This window comes from Panthera onca, chromosome B4 (genome assembly GCF_046562875.1).
Source record: "Panthera onca isolate mPanOnc1 chromosome B4, mPanOnc1 haplotype 2, whole genome shotgun sequence".
Taxonomy (NCBI): domain Eukaryota; kingdom Metazoa; phylum Chordata; class Mammalia; order Carnivora; family Felidae; genus Panthera; species Panthera onca.
In genome coordinates this window covers 74,556,687-74,577,120 of record NC_138345.1, presented here as the reverse complement: position 1 = coordinate 74,577,120, position 20,434 = coordinate 74,556,687, and the positions used below count along the sequence as shown (strand labels likewise).

The following is a 20,434-nucleotide window of genomic DNA, read 5'->3' as shown; positions in this document are numbered from 1 at the left end:
GTCTACACTATAGCTGAAAGGGTGGCTAAGGTTTGGAGCTCCCTGGATTTGTCTCATGTTGGACACTGATCATTTGGGAGACCCTACAGGTATCAAAGCCCTCAGAGCTACAATGTGGACAGTGGGCAAGACAGTGACAAGGGGCAAACATACGGCCTGTAGACAACAGTGCAATTTCAGGGCTTTAGGGATGCTTCTTCATTAAAGACAGTGTTCCCACCCCAGAAAACGGGTCGTTGGGGGTCTAGAGCCCAAGGGCATTAATCTTCTCTAGACGCCCTAGCCCTGTAGCCTGCCCCAGCTGCGATCCTCCTCCACTGCCCCACCTGCCCCCCGCAAGTCCCCTAACCTCTGAGCAGTGGTGGTGATGGCGTCCACAATCTCTATGATCCGGTGCAGGGCGGAATCAGTGCCGATGGTCATATCAGTGCCACAAAAGTCATTGTCAATTGAGCCCACCAAACCCACGATATTCAGATAGCTGGACTTTGTAGCCTCCTCCGCTGTGATCTTACCTGGCAATGAGAAGCAAACCAGGAGCCACCTTGACATGCCTAAAGAGCAGATGACTGGAGAGAGAAGGAACTGCAGCCAATGGGAAGCATAAGCAATGGCAGAGAAAGGAGGGCAAAGACCTCCCTTTTGTGTCTGGGTGATGATTTCCTCCAATGGGAGGAGAGGGGTGTGTGTGCATGCGCACAAACAATACTTATGACAATGTCTCACCCGCTTTCTGGAGGTCACTCAGTAAGTCACTCCACTCAGAACGGAAGGTGTCAGCCCCAGTGAGGCTGCCATCACCCCCGATGACACACAGATTAGTAATCCCACGCTTCACCAGGTTGTGGGCAGCGCGGAGTCGTCCCTCTCGTTCACGGAAGTCCTTGCACCGGGCACTTCCAATGACTGTGCCTCCCTGTGGGGAAGAAGTAGAAGTCAGCTCTCCAGATGACACAGCCAAATTTGAGCTCGACATGCTAAGATTTCCCCTATTCCAACATCGTGATGAGCTGTCATAACTACCTGGCTTTCTAGGAAGTGCCCTAACATCCTTAAGAGTCATTTGTCCTTTCTAGGGGCATCTGGGTGGCTCAGTTGGTTAAGTGTCCGACTCTTGATTTCAGCTCAGGTCACAATCTTGCAGTTCGTGGGATTGAGCCTTGCCTCGGGCTCTGCGCTGACAGTGCAGAGCCTGCTAGGGATTCTGTCTCTCCCTCGCTCTTTGCCCCTTCCCCACTCACAACTCTCTCTCAAAATAAATAAATAAACTTTAAAAAAAAAGTCATTTGTTCTTTCTAAAGGAAAGGGAAATAATTCTGGCTGAGCTATCATAGGGTCATTCCTATATTCTGCTACACCTCTTAGAAGACTGCTAAGGTTAACCCATTTCATTGAAGGCTTTGTCATCAAAGTGATTATCCTCAAGGAGAGCAAAGGAATACATACATGCTGTTGGCTTTTGGACAATCTCCGTCTTTCACATGTTCTTAGAAATGTAAGATGTAGCACTGACTTTAGTCTTTGGAAATTCTCCCCAGTGGCCTGACTTTATTGGATTGTGTCCACACTATAATTAGCAGTTCATCCCAACGTGCTTGGTCATCCCAATGTGCTTTCCCTCTTGAACTCACTGATTTCTAATTGTAACCAGGCCCTGCCAATCCTTTCCCCTTCACTCCTCAGGATCTATGGTGCTCGTGGAAGGAGACACAATATCCACATATTCACAGGAAAAGTAGTTCTGAGTATAGAAAGCCTTAAATCCCCAGGGACTTATAGATGCCCCAAGAGAGGTAAGTATACTTAGGATTTTCACAAATCGTACAATCTTCTGGCATTCATGCCTTTGGGAGTACTGATAGAGAATTCTGACTCATTTTCAGACCACTTAACAGCAGGCACCATCGCCTATAAAAAATCTTTGCTAAGTACTGCATATTGTATTTCTTCCCATGGATTTTTAGAGGACTGCGGTAAAGAATGGGGGTACAAATGTAATTTGTGGATTTTTCAGTAAATCAGAAAATAGGTATATAATGACTTACGGAAAGTAGCACAAAGGGTTATGGATACAATCCGCATAATCTTAAGGTATTTTTGGAAACTCTAAAAGGCTGTGCTGGTTCCTTCCTCCCTTAAACAGTGTGGTTTCAAGTGACCTTCTCACCATCACATGAGGACCAGCAGATTTCAGCTCTACTTCTGGCTCTGGCTCCAGGCCTCTGGGAAGGTTATTTTCCTGGCCAGACCCTCCCTGTGACTCCAGAGCAACTCCTGCTTACGTGCCAGTTCCTTAAGTCTTGCCTGTGACCTTTCCATAAAGAGCAAACTGTCCTGTGACCGCACCCCCACCCCCATGCCACCCTAGGAAACCAGGGTGATGTTTTCAAATGCAAAGAGTAAAGGGCAGTCATGGCACCTCTCTCGTCACAGAACCCTTCACGTCGAGCCACATGGGGGGAACTTGAGCAACCATGAGGCCAAACCAGAGTGGGGTGGGACAAGGACAGGACAAATAAGGAACAGGAGTCCTCTGGAACATACCAGCTGAAGCATCATCGAAACACTCTCCCAGGTGGCTTCCCTGATGTTATCTCCACCATCCACCAGGCCTTGATAACCCTGTGGAGCACATTACACCCATTCAGCTTCTGCTAAGCCAGTTTTCCCTAAACCCCCACAATTAGGACAGGATCTCTGGGAAGCAGTTCTCTGAGAATCAAGTCATCTCCTCCCATTACTGATCCCTGGATGCCCATGACACTGTCATATTTAACACAGTCCCAGGAAGAAGACATCAACCTTTCAATACCCTCTTCTATTTCCCTGCAATCTCAAAAGGTCAGGATGTCCTTCCTAATATTTCATCCTAATTCTTCTTGCTTCTGGTTTATCCCATGTCCTCCAATCTGCTTTCCCGGGGAACTAAATAGCAGATAGTTTTCATAACAGTAGAGGGAAAAGAGAAGGGTGGTGGAAGAAGGGCAGGAGAGAAATGGGACCTGAAAAGATACAATTTAGGAGAAGGCAGATAAACCTTACAGGGAAAAGAGTGGGCAAAGAATGAGAGGGAAGGGAGAGAAGGAAGAGGAGTTAGAACCTCAGAAGGTACAGCAAACTGCAGAAATCTGATGAGACTTTGTTCTTTCCAAAGGCTCTGTCTCAGGACATACTAAATTTTCTCTGAAATACTCATTTCAGCTTCTCTCTTTGTTTTGGTGGAGGTAAGGGGAAGAGAGAGTTACTTCTTCCTTTAAATTGAACGGGCAACATGAGGACCCCATCTGTAGATCCCTATATCCTACCATCATTACTGGAGACTGGAGTCAGGGAGAGACACTCTTAGAGACAAGGAGCTGAGATAGGTCAGGCATAGCATGTAACTGGGAGGTGAGGAAACAGGAAGTAGGGAGGGGGGAGCATAAAACAGAGAAAGAATGATGGAGAACAAAGTAGAAAACCAACCTCATGGACAAAGAACACACGGGCACCAGTAAAGATACCAACTCGAACCACAGCCCTGACAGCAGCATTCATACCTGAAAGGAGGGAAGCAAGACGACAGGAAGAGGTTACTCCTGAGAAAAGCAGCCTAGACTACAAGATATCTCAGTCCTTCTCTTAGGCTTTTCTCTGAATCTAGAATCCTCTTCTCCTCCAAGTCTTCTGGCCTCCCCCACAACACTAAATTATCGTGTTCAGTGTTAATGTAGCTCCATATACCTCCAATTCATCTCCCTTCCCTCCCCAATCCCATCTTTCTTAAGACCTTTCCCTGCCAGGGCAATCCGGGGAATAATAATCTTGAATGCTTACAGTAGGGTTAGACACCGCTAAACGCCTGTCAAACCTCATCTCATTTAATCCTCTCCACAACCCTGAAGTTACCTCCATTTTACAGATTTGGAAACTGAAGTTCAAAGAGGTCAAGGTCACAGAGCCCAGTCTCTCCACTGGGAGACAATCAGGACTAAAATTAATTAGGACTAAAACAGAGAGGAGAGCCTTTCCCCTCTCTCCCATGTTAAGTATTCTCCCTTTCCGGTAGCTACTCAGTGACGAGAACTGTCTTTTCTGAGAGTACTGTGGAGGAACCACCCTGCACAGCACACAACACAAGGGGGAAGCTATAACGGCCTCTGTATTAGAAACAATGCTACTGATAATTGTGCTGAGCAGAGCTTCCCCAGTGAGACATGGAACACATACCTGGGTCTTGATCCCGGTAACCCCATCCTGCCCTGTCATGTGAGAAGGGGCTCATGGTGATGCTCAGGGAATCTCAGAGCCCTGATAGATCAATTTCTTGTGAACCATTTTAGCCACCTGTCCTCAGATACCCCAGAACATTTTTTTGTTTCAATCTACAATCTATTCCTAGGGTCCTTAACCCTGCCTGGAGAAATATCATGTGCCAGTGAGCACTAGAGAAACCAGTAATTAGAAAAATCTGCTAAAATCCATCATGAACTACTGTAAATTCCAAAGCTACCTGGAGCAGAATAGAACCAACAAAACCAAAATGTCTATTTTGGAGGGTTTTTTTCTGCAGGCTGACGAAAGTTGGTATTAGATGACTATAAGCACCAAATCAAATTGAAGGCCCATTCACTCACTGAGCAAATATTGACTAAATACCTACCATACTCCAGGCACTATCTAGGCACTAGGGAAACAGCAGTTGAATGATACAGTCTAGGGATGCAAAGATACAGGAGACGGTAATGGTCCTCAAGACTTGTGAAGAATATAACATGGTTACAATATGGATCCCTATGAAGGAGATTTGTACAAAGCGCAGTGGGGACAAGGAGAAGGAGCATCCAAGCTGCCAGAAAGGAAGTCAGAACAGGTTATACAGAAAAGACAACATTTGACCTGAGACCTAAAGGACAATTTCCTTATAAATCTTTTATGTCAGGTGGACACTTTGGGGGACAGTGCTCTAGGCAGGAAAATAGCACAAATAAAGGTGAGGGTCAAGAAACAACCTTAGGTAACTGGGTATTACAAAGGATAAAACGTAAGACAGGAAGTGGTGAGCAGTGAAGCTTCAAAGGTAAGCAGGCACCTGTATGCCACGTGAGGAAGCCTGGCTCTTATTCTGTAGGCCAGGATTTGATTGGGGATCCATGGGTGATGGTTTCAGGAAATCCATGAACCCATGAAACTGTATGAAAAGTTTTCTGGGCACGGGAATTTCCTTTGGGAGAAGGTCCACAGCTGTCATTTGATTCTTAAGGAGGTCTTTGGCCTAAAAAACAAAAGTTGCAAATGATGGAGAATCTCTAAGAATTTTGAGAGTGGAGAGACATGACACTATCTGTATATCAGAAAAGATCACTGGTGGCAATGTGGAGGACGCTGGGATAAGATGGCTCTCTGGCAGCCTAGACAAAATGAGGGCCTAGACTGAGAGAGTGGCATTTGGGACAAAACAGAGACACTGGACAGGAGGCAATGGGGAAAGAGAAGCACAGCACTGTGGTTAGATTTCAAGGTGTTGGAGAAGAAGATGGAAAGGCCCCATGACTGACAGGCAAAGAGTTAAGACTGAGGTGCAATTAACTAAGCAGAGGCAAGTTTTGATTCAGGCAGGTAGGGGTGTGGATGATACATTCGTATTTGGAAATGTTGAGCTTGAAGTTCTTGTGGGACACCCATGTGGACTTGGGAGAGATGGTCTCACAAGAATATGTAGAATTAGAATGGGAAAGGCAAGGAATGGAACGCTGAGGAAAACCAACGCTGAGGGAATGGGCAGGGGATGATGGGTTCCATGAAGGAAACTAAGGAGCAGCAAGAAAGGCAAAAGGAAACCCAGGTCTTAGCCATGTCTTGGAAGCCAAAGGGAACAGTTTTGAGAAGTTGTAACACTGCCAAATGCTTCCAATAATCGATCTAAGATAAGAACGGGAAGGTTGGGCTTGCCAACAAGAGGTCACTGGTGAGCACTGCTGTCAAAGCCCACTTCCGCCATCACTAAGGCAAAGTCACATAAGTCTAGAAGTCTAGGTTCACATCCTCAAACTGAAGGAATCAAAATGGAAAACTCTGTGATGGGAGCAGGCTTCTCAGAAGCTTTAGGAAAAGCCTGTGTGTCTGAAAAGAACAAAGTCAGGGTCAATGCAAAGCCATCAGTGCCTTAGTAAGGATAAATCAGTAGGTCAGAACAGAAATGAAACTATTGTTGATTTATTTTCTAGACTTTCACAATGCCTGTGGGCTTGTCTATTGGATACCTACAGTTCTGGAGTATGAATTTGTAATCTTAAGAAATAAGGAAAAAACACTCTACTGAAATTTATAGGTTGGAATGCTGTTTCCTACTCCTAAGCTGAGTAAGGGTAGGGAGAAAAGATTTAAGAAAAACAAATGACTTAAAAGGTTTTAAGTACAAAGTAAACAATAGATGGCAGGTAGGAAATATCCAAATCTATTGGGCAGAAGAAAAATCCCACAAGAAAAGAAGATTCTTTCTCTTCTCTCATCCCTTTTTACCTTCTTACCTCAGTCTTGTCAACCTCCAGAGGTCATCCTGCCTCTAAGCTGGACAACTGTTTTCCTAGAAATCAAGTTTTAGGACCCTAATTGTCCCCTATACCTGCATTTCAAACCCCCCAGTTCCCTAGAATTCACCGACCAGGATGTATACACATAACTTATGCTAGGGAGTCCCAGTAATTCTTTGGGCTCTCCTACTTAACATCACTGGCCTATTCTGGCCTCAGACCAGTCCTGGCCAGGATCTCCTTAGCTGTACCATGTTGCCCTAAATAACTCTCTATTCACAGCTGTCTGACTTATTAGAAGCAAGACGAAGGATAAGATTACAGGCACCACCCAGGGGGTATTCTGGGTACAGCCAGGAGGGGCTCTGGAGAACATCAGAAGCACATACTTTGGAGTTTCTAATTACAGCCTGTAGGCAAGAGGCTTTGGGGAGAACTATGGGTAATGAGTCTCTATGACATGAGATAGAAAAAACTAATAAATGACTTGGTCACTATCTTTTTGAAAGCAGATGTTAGAAAGTTTCTACCTTAATTGAACTTTGAATAGGAAAAAAAATCCTTTAATTCCAACATGAAAAATAAATGTTAGATCTGAATTACACTTCTGACAAATATGTAATTAATATTATGAATACTAGAATAGCAATCCAGAGAGGTAATAGAATCCCTGTTCCTGTAATCCTTTAAAAACAGGATAAACATGTATTTGGAATGGACTGCCCATCTGAAGGCAGAGGGCTAGAGCGATGACTGAGATCCTTTCCAGCAGAATAAGCCAATGTTGTGTGGGCAAATGTGGTATGGTTTAGCAGAGCTGGGGCCATTCCTGGACTGGAATTTGTATCTACTCAGCCCAGTTTCTGAGCTCAGGGTGTCTGAAATCTGGCCTCTCTTCTGCTTTAAGAGGTTATTGGCTTTGCTAAGCTCAGGGAATGACAGAGCTGTGGCCTCTGTGGATTTTATAGAACCCAACCTTCACTTTCCCATGTGGCCCACAGCCTCTGGGTTAAAAGTCATTTCTGTGCCCTCTCCCTCGGAGAACTGAAGATCATTAAACCTATCACTGGGCAGGCCGCTACTTTATTTGAGCTGCTCCTTTAGCTGAGACCTCTCAACTCTACTTTGAGTTTTCTGCTTTGCTTCCCTGCCTCCCTTAGTTTCTTCCTGTACCACCTGCTCACATGCACCTGTGATGTTATGTGGCCTCGCAGTGGGATATTTCCCTGGGTACACTGTGCCTGTCACAAGATCCCCTAGGCCTTGGTCCAGCTGGCCCTCCAGAAATCAGCTTATGCTAGCGCCTGCCTCCAAGAATGATCTTCCCTTAAAGCTGGTGATGGTCCCTCTAAAATAAGAGGGTTTCTGTGCTCAGGATCAGAAGCTGAAAGGGCTCTGCTGCTCTTAGACCCAAGTTAAATCCTAGCTCTCTCTCTCTCCCTCTGTCTCTTTTTTTTTTCCTCTTTCCCTCTCCAGAGAGCCCTTCTTTTTCATAAATTCTTAACTTTGTATGCCTCACTTGGATTTTTAGCAGGCTCTTCTTGCTTCACTTAATCCAATTTCACAGGCCACCCTACCAAGGTTTTAGGATCAACACTCAAGAGTTTATGGAGCATGGGATTCTTTCCAGGAGAGAGCAGAGAAGCAATAGAAAAGCAAGGTCAGCCTCAAGTAGGGCTCTGCATTCCTAATCTGGCCACTCTTCCTGAACTCAGACCTCTGTGCCCCTCTTCCTAAGTGTCCTCATTCTGGCATTCTCATGTTCATAATACATATCACAATTACAATTAAATATACATTAGATAAAAAATATACTTAAAGCCTAGATTTACTAACATATAATGAGGATCATAAGAACAGTGTGTAACTTTTTCATTGATGTATCCTTAGTGCCTGCCATCCTGCTTGAAATGCAGGTGCTCAATAACATCCTTTGCATTTAACTAAGGATACATTTATATAGCACCTACTTTGTACACCAGACACTGTGGAATGAAGAATTCATTCAATGAAGAGTTCGGTCTCTTGAAATCTACCTTCTCTGTGAACTCTTCCCTGGTTAATCCAACCAAAGCCTATCTGTTCATTATAGAAGTGGGTTCTACTTGGTTAGGCACACTTGATTCTTGTTATTTATAAGCCTTACATAAGAATTCCAGTAACGTATGCTATCTTTTCTCCTAAAACTATAAGTTTCCAAAGGAAATTAACTTCTTCACAACATACAAGGCAGGGCTCTAAGCAAAGTGGGTGATTAACACAAAGTTTAGGAAGCCTACAGAGAGTGGTGCAGAGTGAAGGGGAGACTGGCTGAAATCTCTTTCCTTCTCTATTTTTCTCAGCACAGTCTCCATGTCCTGGTATCCCTCTCAAAGAGATTCTGAAGGTAGATTTCAACGTATTATAAATTACAATATACAAGATCATCAGGAGAAAAAAAAATCACACATTCCCTATCTCCCACTTCGTTTTTCCATATACCTGATTTCCCTGACTTCCAGGCTTCTGGGACTCAACCCAGAAAGGGGTTCTCTCTGGCTTTGCTTTCTGCCCCCGCCCCCACCTCACCCCATGGGTCTGTACCGATTAACTGCTGCTATTCCTGCTTATGCGAGGGACAAAGGAATGGAAGAAGAGGAAAGGCCAGAGAAAACTAAGCATGAAGCAGAACTGTGCCCAGTAGAAGGAAATGTGCTGTAGGAGTGTGGTGCCGGACCCTGGTTGGTGCAGAAACTCTACGTACCTCAGAGGTAACACCTGAAGATCTAGCTAGGGCCCACCAAATACCAATTTCTGCATCTCCCCATTTCCCCACCTACATTTTCTATGTATTTGAAGTGAATCCACCTACTGCTTTCTCAACAAGTTTATCTCTTTAGTCTCTTTCTTCCTAGTGATGCTTGAGAAAACACCAGTCTTTTAGGTACCAAAGGAACAAAATGGTCCCAAATCTTCAGAGAAACTTGGAAAGAAGTTTTATGAAGATTTGAGTAAATTAAAGTAGAGGAAATAATATCCAGAAGCACTTGGGGACTTAGACCTGACAGAGATTCTCGGGAAAGCCCAGGATTCCAGTGTGAATCTACAGCAGGAGGACATTAAGGACAGTTCTATTCTACAGGCTAAGGGAGTTAAGAAACTCAAAAGGGCCTACCAGCCATGGTTTTTTTGTCCCTCCCCAAGCAGGGCCTTCCTCCTTACCTTGGGCATCTCCACCAGAGGTTAACACGGCGATGGCTTTGCCAATCCCCAGGGTTTTGGCTGCATGGTGCTCTTCATGGGTCATGATCCACTCTAGAATTGAAGAGCACGATCAGTTAAGACACAGGTGGATTGAGGTGCTCAGGAAATGGCTCTGTTAGACTGGCTAGAGCCACCTCAGTCAGGCTCTCCTACTATACTAAGTCTGAGCTTTGCAGCCTGGGTGTTTTGGACTTCTTCCAGAAGAGGGCCACGCCCCCACAAACTGACAAGCTGAAATGTCACAGTAATCAAACCCAACACTGCAAAGGTCCTGGCTAATCCCTCCCACCTGAATTGGAGTCTATTTGGAGAACAAGCTAAGGTCAAGGGGAAGGGCAGTTGACTGAACAGAAATGAGAAAAGAAGGAGGAAAGTTAAGGTGGCCTCAAGGATTCCTCCTTTTAATGAAGGGAAGGGCTGCTGCAGACGGTAGGAATCGGCTGAGGTTTGGGGCACTGATGAGAACCAGCCAAGTGGAAGCAGAAAAGTGAGGGAAGGCAGGGTTATGGTGAAGATTAGGGTTTCGTTTTATGGAATTGGGCTAAGCTGGAACTGGGGTTTGAGGTTTTACATGCACATTTGAGCCTGCACAAAACGATGGTTCAGGCTCAGGAATGGTTAAAGACATTCCATGCCTTCTCCCATCGCTCTCAGGCTTCCTGCCTCCTGAGCCTCTCTTGACTCATCTTCAGGCCTTGCCCTTCACACTACATGCTATCAAATGGGAAGAACAACACAGAATCATAGCCAGATATACATACATTATGTACACACGCCATGTGAACACCTTCGTATTTTTGTCTTTAGGGCTTATCTCTCTCAAAGGAACACACAAGACATACTTTTGTGTCTATAAAATGTCAAAGGAGTCATCACTCTACCAGTTATCCAGGTTAAAATCTAAATTTTTAAATTGATCTCCTCCTTACTCTGAGAGTCAAAAGTTACCAAGTTGTATTCTTCTCCCTTACTATCTTCCCTTATCCTCCCTTATTTGCGATCCTCAGCGCCTCTCTCCACCTGAATTGCCTACTACAATAGCTGGTCTCCGTTTGTGTTTCCCTTCTCCACTCTACAAGAGACATAGAATAAACCTCCATGGGTAGGTCATAGGACCCTGAGGATGCATTCATTTGAACTGGGCCAAATCACTTGAACCGGGGCTGATGACCTTTATGCACAGCTCATGTTTCTGCTGTGAATCTGAGGAAATCAGGGTAGCCGCTGATAAAGACACAGGTCACATAAACACACAAATCTGCATACATACCAATAAAGTACATGCAATGAGACACTCGTGAAGACATACAAACACAAACATATATAGCGTTATTATGGGACACAGATTCACAGACATACTACATATAATCCATTCTGATGGATGAAGTCCAAATTCTTGAGTTGGCATTCAAAGCTTCCATGATCTAGCCCTTGCCAAAGCTTGAACCTTTGTTCCCATGAATTTTCTGTCCCATCATCACCTGAACATTACTTTGCTCCTTCCCATTTGTGTACCTGGGCACACTGCATCCCTCATCCAGAAGGCCACCTTGGTCCTTTCACAGATATCCCATTCCATCATTTAAGGCCAGGCCTAGCTGCAAGCCTATGAATATTAAGACTATTAACTCTTCCTGATTACCATAGGAGGGATTCTTTGTGGACCTCCTCTAATCACATATTGTCTGGTATTAGATCATTCATTTAGCACTTAATTACTACTTTATATGGTATTTAAATTGCTTCTTATATATTGACAATAAGGTTGGACTGGATCAGGGGTCAACAAACTACAGAGCACAGGCCAAATCCAGCCCTTTTTTTGGTTTTGTATGGCAGCAAACAAAGAAAGGTTTTTACATTTTTATTTTTCTTTAAGAAACCTTTTTTTAGAGAGAGAGACAGAGAGAGAGAATATCTCATACAGGCTCCACATTCAGCAAGGAGTCTGATGCAGGGCTTGATCCTACAACCCTGGGATCACGACCTGAGCCAAAATGAAGAGTCAGATGCTCAACTGACTAAGCCACCCAGGTGCCCCAGATTTTTACATTTTTAAATGGTTTAAAAAACCATTTCAGGACATGTGAAAATTACATGAAATTCAAATTTCAGTGTCCATACCATTCTCATTCTTTCACACATTATCCTATGGCTGCTTCTGTGCTACAACAGAGTAGATTATAGTGACAGAGACCAGATAGCCTGCAAAGACTAAAATATTTACTATCTGGCTTTTTACAGAAAGTTTGCAGACCCCTGGATAGATGACTGCTACGAGCCACTTTCCCTAACTAGACTGAACAATCCTCCAGGGAGGGATCACGTTCATTTTTTTAAAACTTTCCCACAGCTTAACCAAAGCCTGGTGAAGTCCATGCACATAACAGTTCAATAAATCCTTGTTGAAGGCATTAGTGAACTGACGGAACAATACAAGACGCACATAGACCTATGAAAACTTTTATTTAGTATGCTTGGATACAGACAGCTCCATATTCTATTTCTAACGCATAGAGATACAAATAGGACTTAAGAAAGCATATAGTGACAGTGAAAGGAATGTAATAAACATATGGATACAGACACTCTCCTATTAACTGGAGTGTTCATGTCCAAATTTCTGCTGTTCTCAAGAAAAAAAAAAAAAAAAGACTAAGTAACTGGTGCAAATAAGAAGGCAAACATTTGGAAACGAAAGAACAAAACGAGTATGCTGATCCCATTTTCCTTGAGTTTTTTCTTCTCATTCACTCTGGGAGCTCATCACTGACAAACCTACACAGGGATCTGCCACCCATGGAGTTTCCAGTGAGGGAGAGAATTCACCATTAACAAGGGGGAAGGTTAGGAGTGCTGACCTGCAAAAAAGAACCTTCTCCTGTATCTCTAAACCAGTTATAAGAGGCACAGGACACAGAAGTGCACGCAGATTCATATATAAGCAACCTTTAGAGATCCACAGTGACACACACATAGAAGCACACAGACATAAAACCTAAATATAAAATCACATGTGTGAAGATAAGCAGGAGGGAGGGATAAATACAGGGAGGCAACATCCTAGGTGCACTGATTTGAACTGGCTGAGTGCCTAGGGTAGGAGTGAGGCAGCCAGGGGTAACGAGGTCCGAGCACCACCCACCCATCCCTGATTCCCAGGGGCGGGGGCTGTGCGTGCTAGCGGAGGAAAATGAACCGAAGGGCTAGGATTCTTCACGGCTCCCCTACCCATCCCCCCTCTTCGCTCCAGCTTCTGATGCCATACCACCTCTTCTTTTCCCGTCCGCTCCTTCCAGTTCTCCCCAGCGCCTCCTCCCAGCACGGTCATCCCCACCTCGCTCTCGGCTTTCCCCCGCGGTCTTTACTCAAGGGCCCCTCTTGCCTTTTAGTCTTAGCTCTCCTCCGCCACGGCTTCCTTGCAGACTGTCCTTGGGGAAGGGGGAGGGGAGCTTGGAGAACGCGGGGAGGAGCCAGGTGGAGGCAACAAGGGAGGGGAAAGAGGAGAGGCTTCCCAACCTCCACTAGCTGATGCTGGCCCGGAGGCTCCGCCTCCTCCTGCTCCTCTTTCTCTACCCCTCCCTCCTCCTCCCAAGGACAGCTCAGATATGGCATCAGCTTCTCCTCACTCCCCAGAAGGTTCTCGGGTCCCCATCTCTGTCTCGGGAGCCATCAGCTCCTGTACATAGTGGGAATCAGAAATTATTTAGTTGCCTCTCATGTTGTCTGCCGAGACAACTGTTTCCTAGCCAGACTGAGACTCCTTGCATTCAAACATCCTCAACAACTAATAATAAACCTCCCCCTCTGGCCTTATGCATTATCTCACACCTCTGTCACTCTTTGAACAAGCATTCGTGGAAAGTCTTTGCGCCAGGTTTTGTATTAGGTGCTGAGGATGAAAAGATAAATGAAATAGAGTCCCTGCCCTGGAGGAACATTGAACACCGGTATTTTCTGTAGAGGGACGCCAAAAACTCCTTTTATATTTATGTACCTTTCTCTGAGAAAATACAGGGCTGCAAAGCAAACAGTGTCCGTGGAGGCAACATGGGCCAAGAACTCCCAGAGCTAAGGGTGCATCCTTTCCTCAGATCCTCTTTACTCTTTCCACTTCACCCAGGTCTTTGTTGCAATGCCTCTCCACAGGCATCTCTCCTCTCCTGACTTCCTATGCCCTCCCTTTTGCTTACTTTTTTTCTGCCCCTGCATATTCTGGCTGCAAACAATAAGAATAAAGATAAAACCACTGGAATACACAAAAGTAACTTTTGTGATGTAAATGTTACCATCCAAAGACAGCCTAAAGAATGGAAGAAAATATCTGCAAATCATATATGTGATAACAGATGGATAGGTATCCAGAATATATAAATAACTCTTGCCACTCAATAATAAAAAAAGATAATAACCTTGGGGCACCTGGATGGCTTAGTCGGGTTGAGCATCTGACTCTTGATTTTGGCTCAGGTCATGATCTCACAGTTCATGAGTCTGAGCCCCCCTCACTGATGGTGAGGAGCTTGCTTGGAATTCCCTCTCTCTCTCTCTCTCTTTCTCTCTCTCTGCCCCTCCTGCATGCACACACTCTTTCTGTCTCTCAAAATAAATAAACAAAAAAATTTTTAAAAGATAATAACCCAATTCAGAAATGGGCAAAAGGTCTGAACAGATACCTGACCGGTAAAGATACACAGATGGCAAATAATCATATAAAATGATGCCCAGCATCGTATGTCATCCGGGAACTGCAAATTAAAACAGAGACGTACTACTACATATTGTTAGACTGGCTAACATCAAAAAAATTAATAATAAACCTGATAGTACCAAAAGCTGACAAGAATGTGGAGCACCAGGAACTCTTATTTTTTGTTGGTGGGAATGCAAAATGGTACAGTCACTTTAAAAGACAATTTGGCAGTTCCTTACAAAGCTAAATAGAGCCTTACTGTATGATCCAGCAATCACATTTCTCTAAGTATTTACCCAAATGAGTTGAAAACTACATCCACACAAAAACCTGCACACAAATGTTCATAAGAGCTTATTCATAGTTGCCCAAAACTGGAAGTAACCAAAATGTCCCTCAAAAGGTGAATGGATAAACTGTGATGTATCAATTCAATGGAATAGTATTCAGCAAGAAAAAGAAATGACCTATGAAGCCAAGAAAAGATATAGAGGAAACTTAAATACATATTGCTTAGTCAAAGAAACCTGTCTGAAAAGGTTACATACTATATGTTTCCAACTAAGTAACATTCTGGCAAAGGTAAAACTATAGAGAGAGTAAAAATATCAATGGTTTTCAAGGGCTTAGAGTAGAGAGGGAATGATAAATATGTAGAGCACAGGGGGTTTTTAGGCCAGTAAACCTATTCTGTATGATGCTATAATGCTGGATACATGACATGGCATATTTGTCAAAACTCATAGAACTTCACAACACCAAGAGTGAACTTTAACATAAACTATGGACTCTAATCAATAATAATGTATCAATATTGGCTCATCAACTGTAACAAATGTACCTCACTAAGTAGTAATAATAAATGGAAACTGACCACAGGAGAGGAAACTCTGTGTGCAAACTGCTCAACTTTCTGTAAGACTAAAACTTCTGTAACAAACAAAGTCTACCAATTTAAAAAACATATTCTGTTCAGTGAAATATCTAATAAAATTGTAATATTAAAAAACAAAAAATGGGCAAGGGTTTAGACATTTTTCTAAATAAAATATACAAATAACCAATAAACATATGAAAAGATGTTCAACATCGCTAATCACTAGGGAAATGCAAATCAAAACCACAATGAAATTCCACTTCACATCTATTAGGATGACTATTTTAAAAAAAGGAAAATAACAAGTATTGGAAAGGATGTGGAGAAAGTGGAACTCTTGTGTCTTGCAGGTACAAGTGTAAAGTGATGTCGTCACTATGGAAAACAGCTTTCCAGTTCCTCATATTAAACAGAGTTACTATATGACCCAGCAATTACACTCCTAGGTATATACCCAAGGAAAATGAGCACATATGCACACACACACACACACGCACACACACACAGGCACACACACACATGCACACACACACAAATGTGTACACCAGTGGTCATGGCAGCATTATTCATAATAGGCAAAAAGTGGAAACAGGCCAAATGTCTCCAGTGATGAATGAATACATAAAATGTGGCATATCCATATAATAGAATATTACTTGCCAATAAAAAGAATGAAGTACGGATACCCTGCAACCATAAAAACATTATGCTGAGTAAAAGAAGCTAACAAAAAAGACCTCATAGTATATGATACCATTCATATGAAATAGGCAAATTTATAGAAACAGGAAGCAGATTAGCAGTTGCCTAGCACTATGGGGAAATGAGGAGTGACTGCTGATGAACACGAGATGTCTTTTGCATGTGATGGAAATGTCCTAAACTTAAAGTGACTGCAAAACTCTATGAACATAGTATATACCATTGAATTGTACGCTTTCATTTTAATGAAGTTGAGCTTATCAATTGTAGTTGGCCCTTGAGTCATGTGGCCCCTATGCAATCAAAAATCTGTGTATAAATTTTGAATCCCAAAAAAACTTAATTGCAGTTCACCCTTGAACAACATGGGTTAGAACTGCATGGGTCTACTTGCGCATAGTTAATAGTTACTACTGTTAGTAGTTAACTTTTGGGGGAGTCAAAAGTTATACACAGATTTTCAACTGCATAAGGGGTTGGTGTCCTTAAGCCCTGTGTTGTTCAAGAGTCAACTGTACTAATAGCCTACTGTTGACTGGAAGCCTTACCAATAATGTAAATAGTTGATTAATACATATTTTGTATATTATACGTATTATACTGTATTCTTATAATAACGTGGGCTAGAGAAAAGATTATTAAGGAAGTCATAAGAAAAATACATTTATAGTACTGTACTGTAAAAAAACCCACAAACCTGTGTATAAGTAAGTGGATTCACACATTTCAAACCTGTGTTGGTCAAGGGTCAACTGAATTTCCTTCATGAATAATGTCTTCGGTATTGTATGTTAAAAGTCATCACCATACCCAAGGTCACCTAGGTTTTGTCCTATGTTATCTTCCAGTAGTTGTATATTTTTTCATTTTATATTTAAGTCTATGATCCATTTGTAATTAGTTTTTGTAAAGGGCATAAAGTCTGTGTCTAGATTCACTTTTTTGCACATGGATGTCCAGTTGTTCCATCATCTTTTGTTGAAGAGACTATCTTTGCTCAATTGTACTGCCTTGACTCCTATGTGAAAGATCAATTGATTATATTCATGAGGGTCTATTTTTGGGCCCTCTATTCTGTTCCACTGATCTAGTTGTCAATACTTTGACCAATATCACAATGTCTTGATTAGCTTCACAGTAAATCTTGAAGGTGGGTAGGGTCTGTCCTCCAACTTTGTTCTTCTCATTCAATATCATGTTGGCTATTCTGGGTCTTTTGTCTCTTCATATAAAGTTCAGAATCAGTATGTTGATACCCATAAAATTACTTGCTGGAATTTTGATTGGGATTGCATTTAATCTATATATTAAGTTGGGAAGAACTGACATCTAGACAATATTGAGTTTTCCTATCTGTGAACATGGAATATTTCTCTATTCAGTTCTTCTTTTATTTCATTCACCAGAGTTTCTAAAATTTTCCTCATAAAGATAATGTATATATTTTGTTAGCTTTATCCCTAAGTATTTCATTTTGGGAGTGCTAATGTAAATGGTAGTGTGTTTTTAACTTCAAATTCCATTTTTTCATTGTTAGTATACAGGAAAACAATTGACTTTTGCATATTAACCTCCATCCTATAACCTTCCTATAATCACTGATTAGTTCCAGGAGTTTTTGTTAATTCTTTGAGATTTCCTGTGCAAACAATCATATCACCCGTGAACAAAGACAGTTTTATGTCTTCCTTCTCAATCAGTACACTTTTTATTAGCTTTTCTTGACTTGTTGCATTAGCTAAGACTTCTAGTACAACGTTGAAAAGGAGTAATGAGAGGAAACATCTTTGCCTTGTACCTTATCTTAGTGGGAAAGCTTCAAGTTTCTCAATATTAAGTATGATGTTAACTTTAAGTTTCCACTGATATTCGTTATCAAGTTGAGACAGTTCTCCTATAATCCTAGTTTACTGAAAATTTTTATTATGAATGGGTGTTGGATTTTGTCATATGCTATTTTTGTATTTATTGATATGATCATGTGATTTTTCTATTTTGATCTGTTTATGTGATGAATTATAGTAATTAATTTTGAAGTGTTGAACCAGCCTTGAATACCTGTGATAAATTACTCTTGATCATGGTATATAATTCTTTTTATACTTTATTGAATTCAATTTGATAATATTTTATTGAGGATTTTTACATCTATGGTCATAAGAGATGTTGATCTGTAGTCTTCTTTTCTTTTAATATCTTTGTCTGGTTTGGGTATTATGGTAATGCTGACCTCGTCGAATAAGTTAAATGTATTCCCTCTGCTTCTATCTTCTGAAAGAGATTATAGAAAACTGGCAAAATTTCTTCCTTAAATGTTTTATAGAATGCACCAGGAATCTATCTGGGCCTGGTGCTTTTTTGAAAAGTTATTTATTAGTTCAACTTCTTTAACAGATTTATGCCTATTTGGGTCATCTGTTTCTTCTTGTGTGAGATTTGGCACATTGTATCTTTCAAGGAATTGGTCTATTTCATTTAGGTTATCAAATTTGTGGGCACAGAGTTGTTCACAATATTCTTTTGTTGTCCTTTTAATTTCCCTGGAATCTGTAGTGATGTCCCTCTTTTATTTCTGATTGTAGTAATTTGTGTCCTCTCTTTTTTCCCCTTAGTTAGCCTGTTTAAGTCTTACTGATTTTATTGATATTTTCAAAGACCCAGCTTATGGTTTCATTGATTTTTTATTTTCAATTTTATTGATTTCTGCTCTAATTCTTATTATCTCTTTTTTTCTGCTTACTTTGGATTTAATTTGGTCTTCTCTTATAGTTTCCCAAGTTGGAAACTTCAGTAATTGCTTTTAGACCTTTTTTTCTTATATATGCACTCAATACTATAAATTTCCCTTTAAGCACTGCTCCCACTACATCCAACAGATTTTGGTAAGTTGTGTTTTAATTTTCATTTTGTTCAAAATATTTTCAAATTTTTCTTGAGATTTCTTCTTTAATCTATGTGTTATTTATGTGTTGTTTAGTCCCCACGTATTCAGGATTTCCAGTTTTCTATTATTGGTTTCTAGTTTGATTCCATTATGGTCTGAAAACAAACATTGTAGAATTTCTGTTCTTTCAGTTAAGGTATGTTTTATGGCCCAGAATGTGGTCTATCTTGGTGAATGTTCCATGTGAGCTTGAGAAAAATGTGTATTCTGCTGCTGTTGGATGAACTGTTGATGTCATTTATATCCATTTGATAGATGGTGTTGTTAAGTTCAACTATGTCTTTACCTATTCCCTGTCTGCTGAATCTGTCCCTTTCAGAAAGAAGAGTGTTGAAGTCTCCAATTCTGATAGTGGATCTATTTCTCCTTTCACTTCTATCAGCTTTTGCCTCAAGTAGTTTAATGCTGTGTTGTTAGGTGCATATACATTAAGAAGTTATATCTTATTGGAGAATTGACCCCTTTATCATTATGCAATGCCCTTCTTTATATTTGATAACTTTTTTTACTTTGAAGTCTGCTCTGTCTGAAATTAATAGAGCTATTGCTCCTTTTTAAAACTAGCGTTCGCATGATATATTTTTCTCCCTCTACCTTTAATCTATATGTATCTTTATATTTATGGTGGTTTTCTTATAGTTAACACATAGTTGGGGCATGTTTTCGATTAACTCTGACAATACATTAATTGATGCATTTAGACCATTGACACTCAAAGTGATTATTGACATAGTTGGGTCAATATCTACCACATTCATTTCTGTTTTCTATTTATTGCCCTTGTTCTTTGTTCCTATTTTTGTCTTCTACTCTTTTTCTGCCTTTTGTGGTTTTAACTGAGCAGTCTATATTATTCCATTCTCCTTTATTAGCATATCAGTAATGCTTTTTTACTTTTTCAGTGGCTGCCCTAGAGTTTGCAATATTTATGTACAACTAATCTAAGTCCACTTTCAAATAGCACTATACCACTTCACGAGTGGTATGAATACCTAAAATAACAAAATAATCCTAATTCCTTTCTCCTATCCCTTGTACCATTGCTGTCATTCATTTCAGTTATATATAAACATACATAAGCATATACAGTTGACCTTTGAGTAACACTGGTTTAAATTGTGCAGGTCCACTTATATGCAGATTTTTTACAGTACCGTAAATGGATTTTTTATTCCTTATGATTTGCTTTTTTTTCTTATGATTTTCTTAATAACACTATCTTTTCCCTAGCTCACTTTATTGTGAGAATATAATATATATAACATACAAAATATGTTAATTGACCATTTATGTTATTAGTAAGACTTCCAGTCAACAGTAGGCTATTAGTAGTTAAGTTTTGGGGCAATAAAAAGTTATACATAGATTTTCAACTGTGCCCTTAACCCCCAAATTAGCAACAAATTCCCTCAATTAGTCTGAGAAAGTCTATTTCTTCACTTTTAAACAAGAGTTTTGCAGGG

General features: G+C 41.2%; 1 protein-coding gene across 2 annotated transcripts in view; it reads right to left on the bottom strand.

Moving 5' to 3' along the window:
- Positions 1-20,434, bottom strand: part of PFKM (phosphofructokinase, muscle) — a 43,178-nt gene that overhangs the window by 10,549 nt on the left and 12,195 nt on the right. Inside the window, exons 1-6 of one of the 2 annotated variants that reach the window (XM_060657808.2) lie at positions 13,141-13,247; positions 9,714-9,806; positions 3,466-3,539; positions 2,545-2,622; positions 727-916; positions 350-515 (exon numbers count right to left, since the gene is read on the bottom strand). In XM_060657808.2, coding sequence (XP_060513791.1) covers positions 350-515; positions 727-916; positions 2,545-2,622; positions 3,466-3,539; positions 9,714-9,798 — 593 coding nt within the window. In that variant the 5' untranslated portion in view covers positions 9,799-9,806; positions 13,141-13,247. Of the gene's footprint in view, positions 1-349; positions 516-726; positions 917-2,544; positions 2,623-3,465; positions 3,540-9,713; positions 9,807-13,140; positions 13,248-20,434 lie in introns of those variants that run through there. The other variant, XM_060657807.2, reaches the window with a different exon arrangement.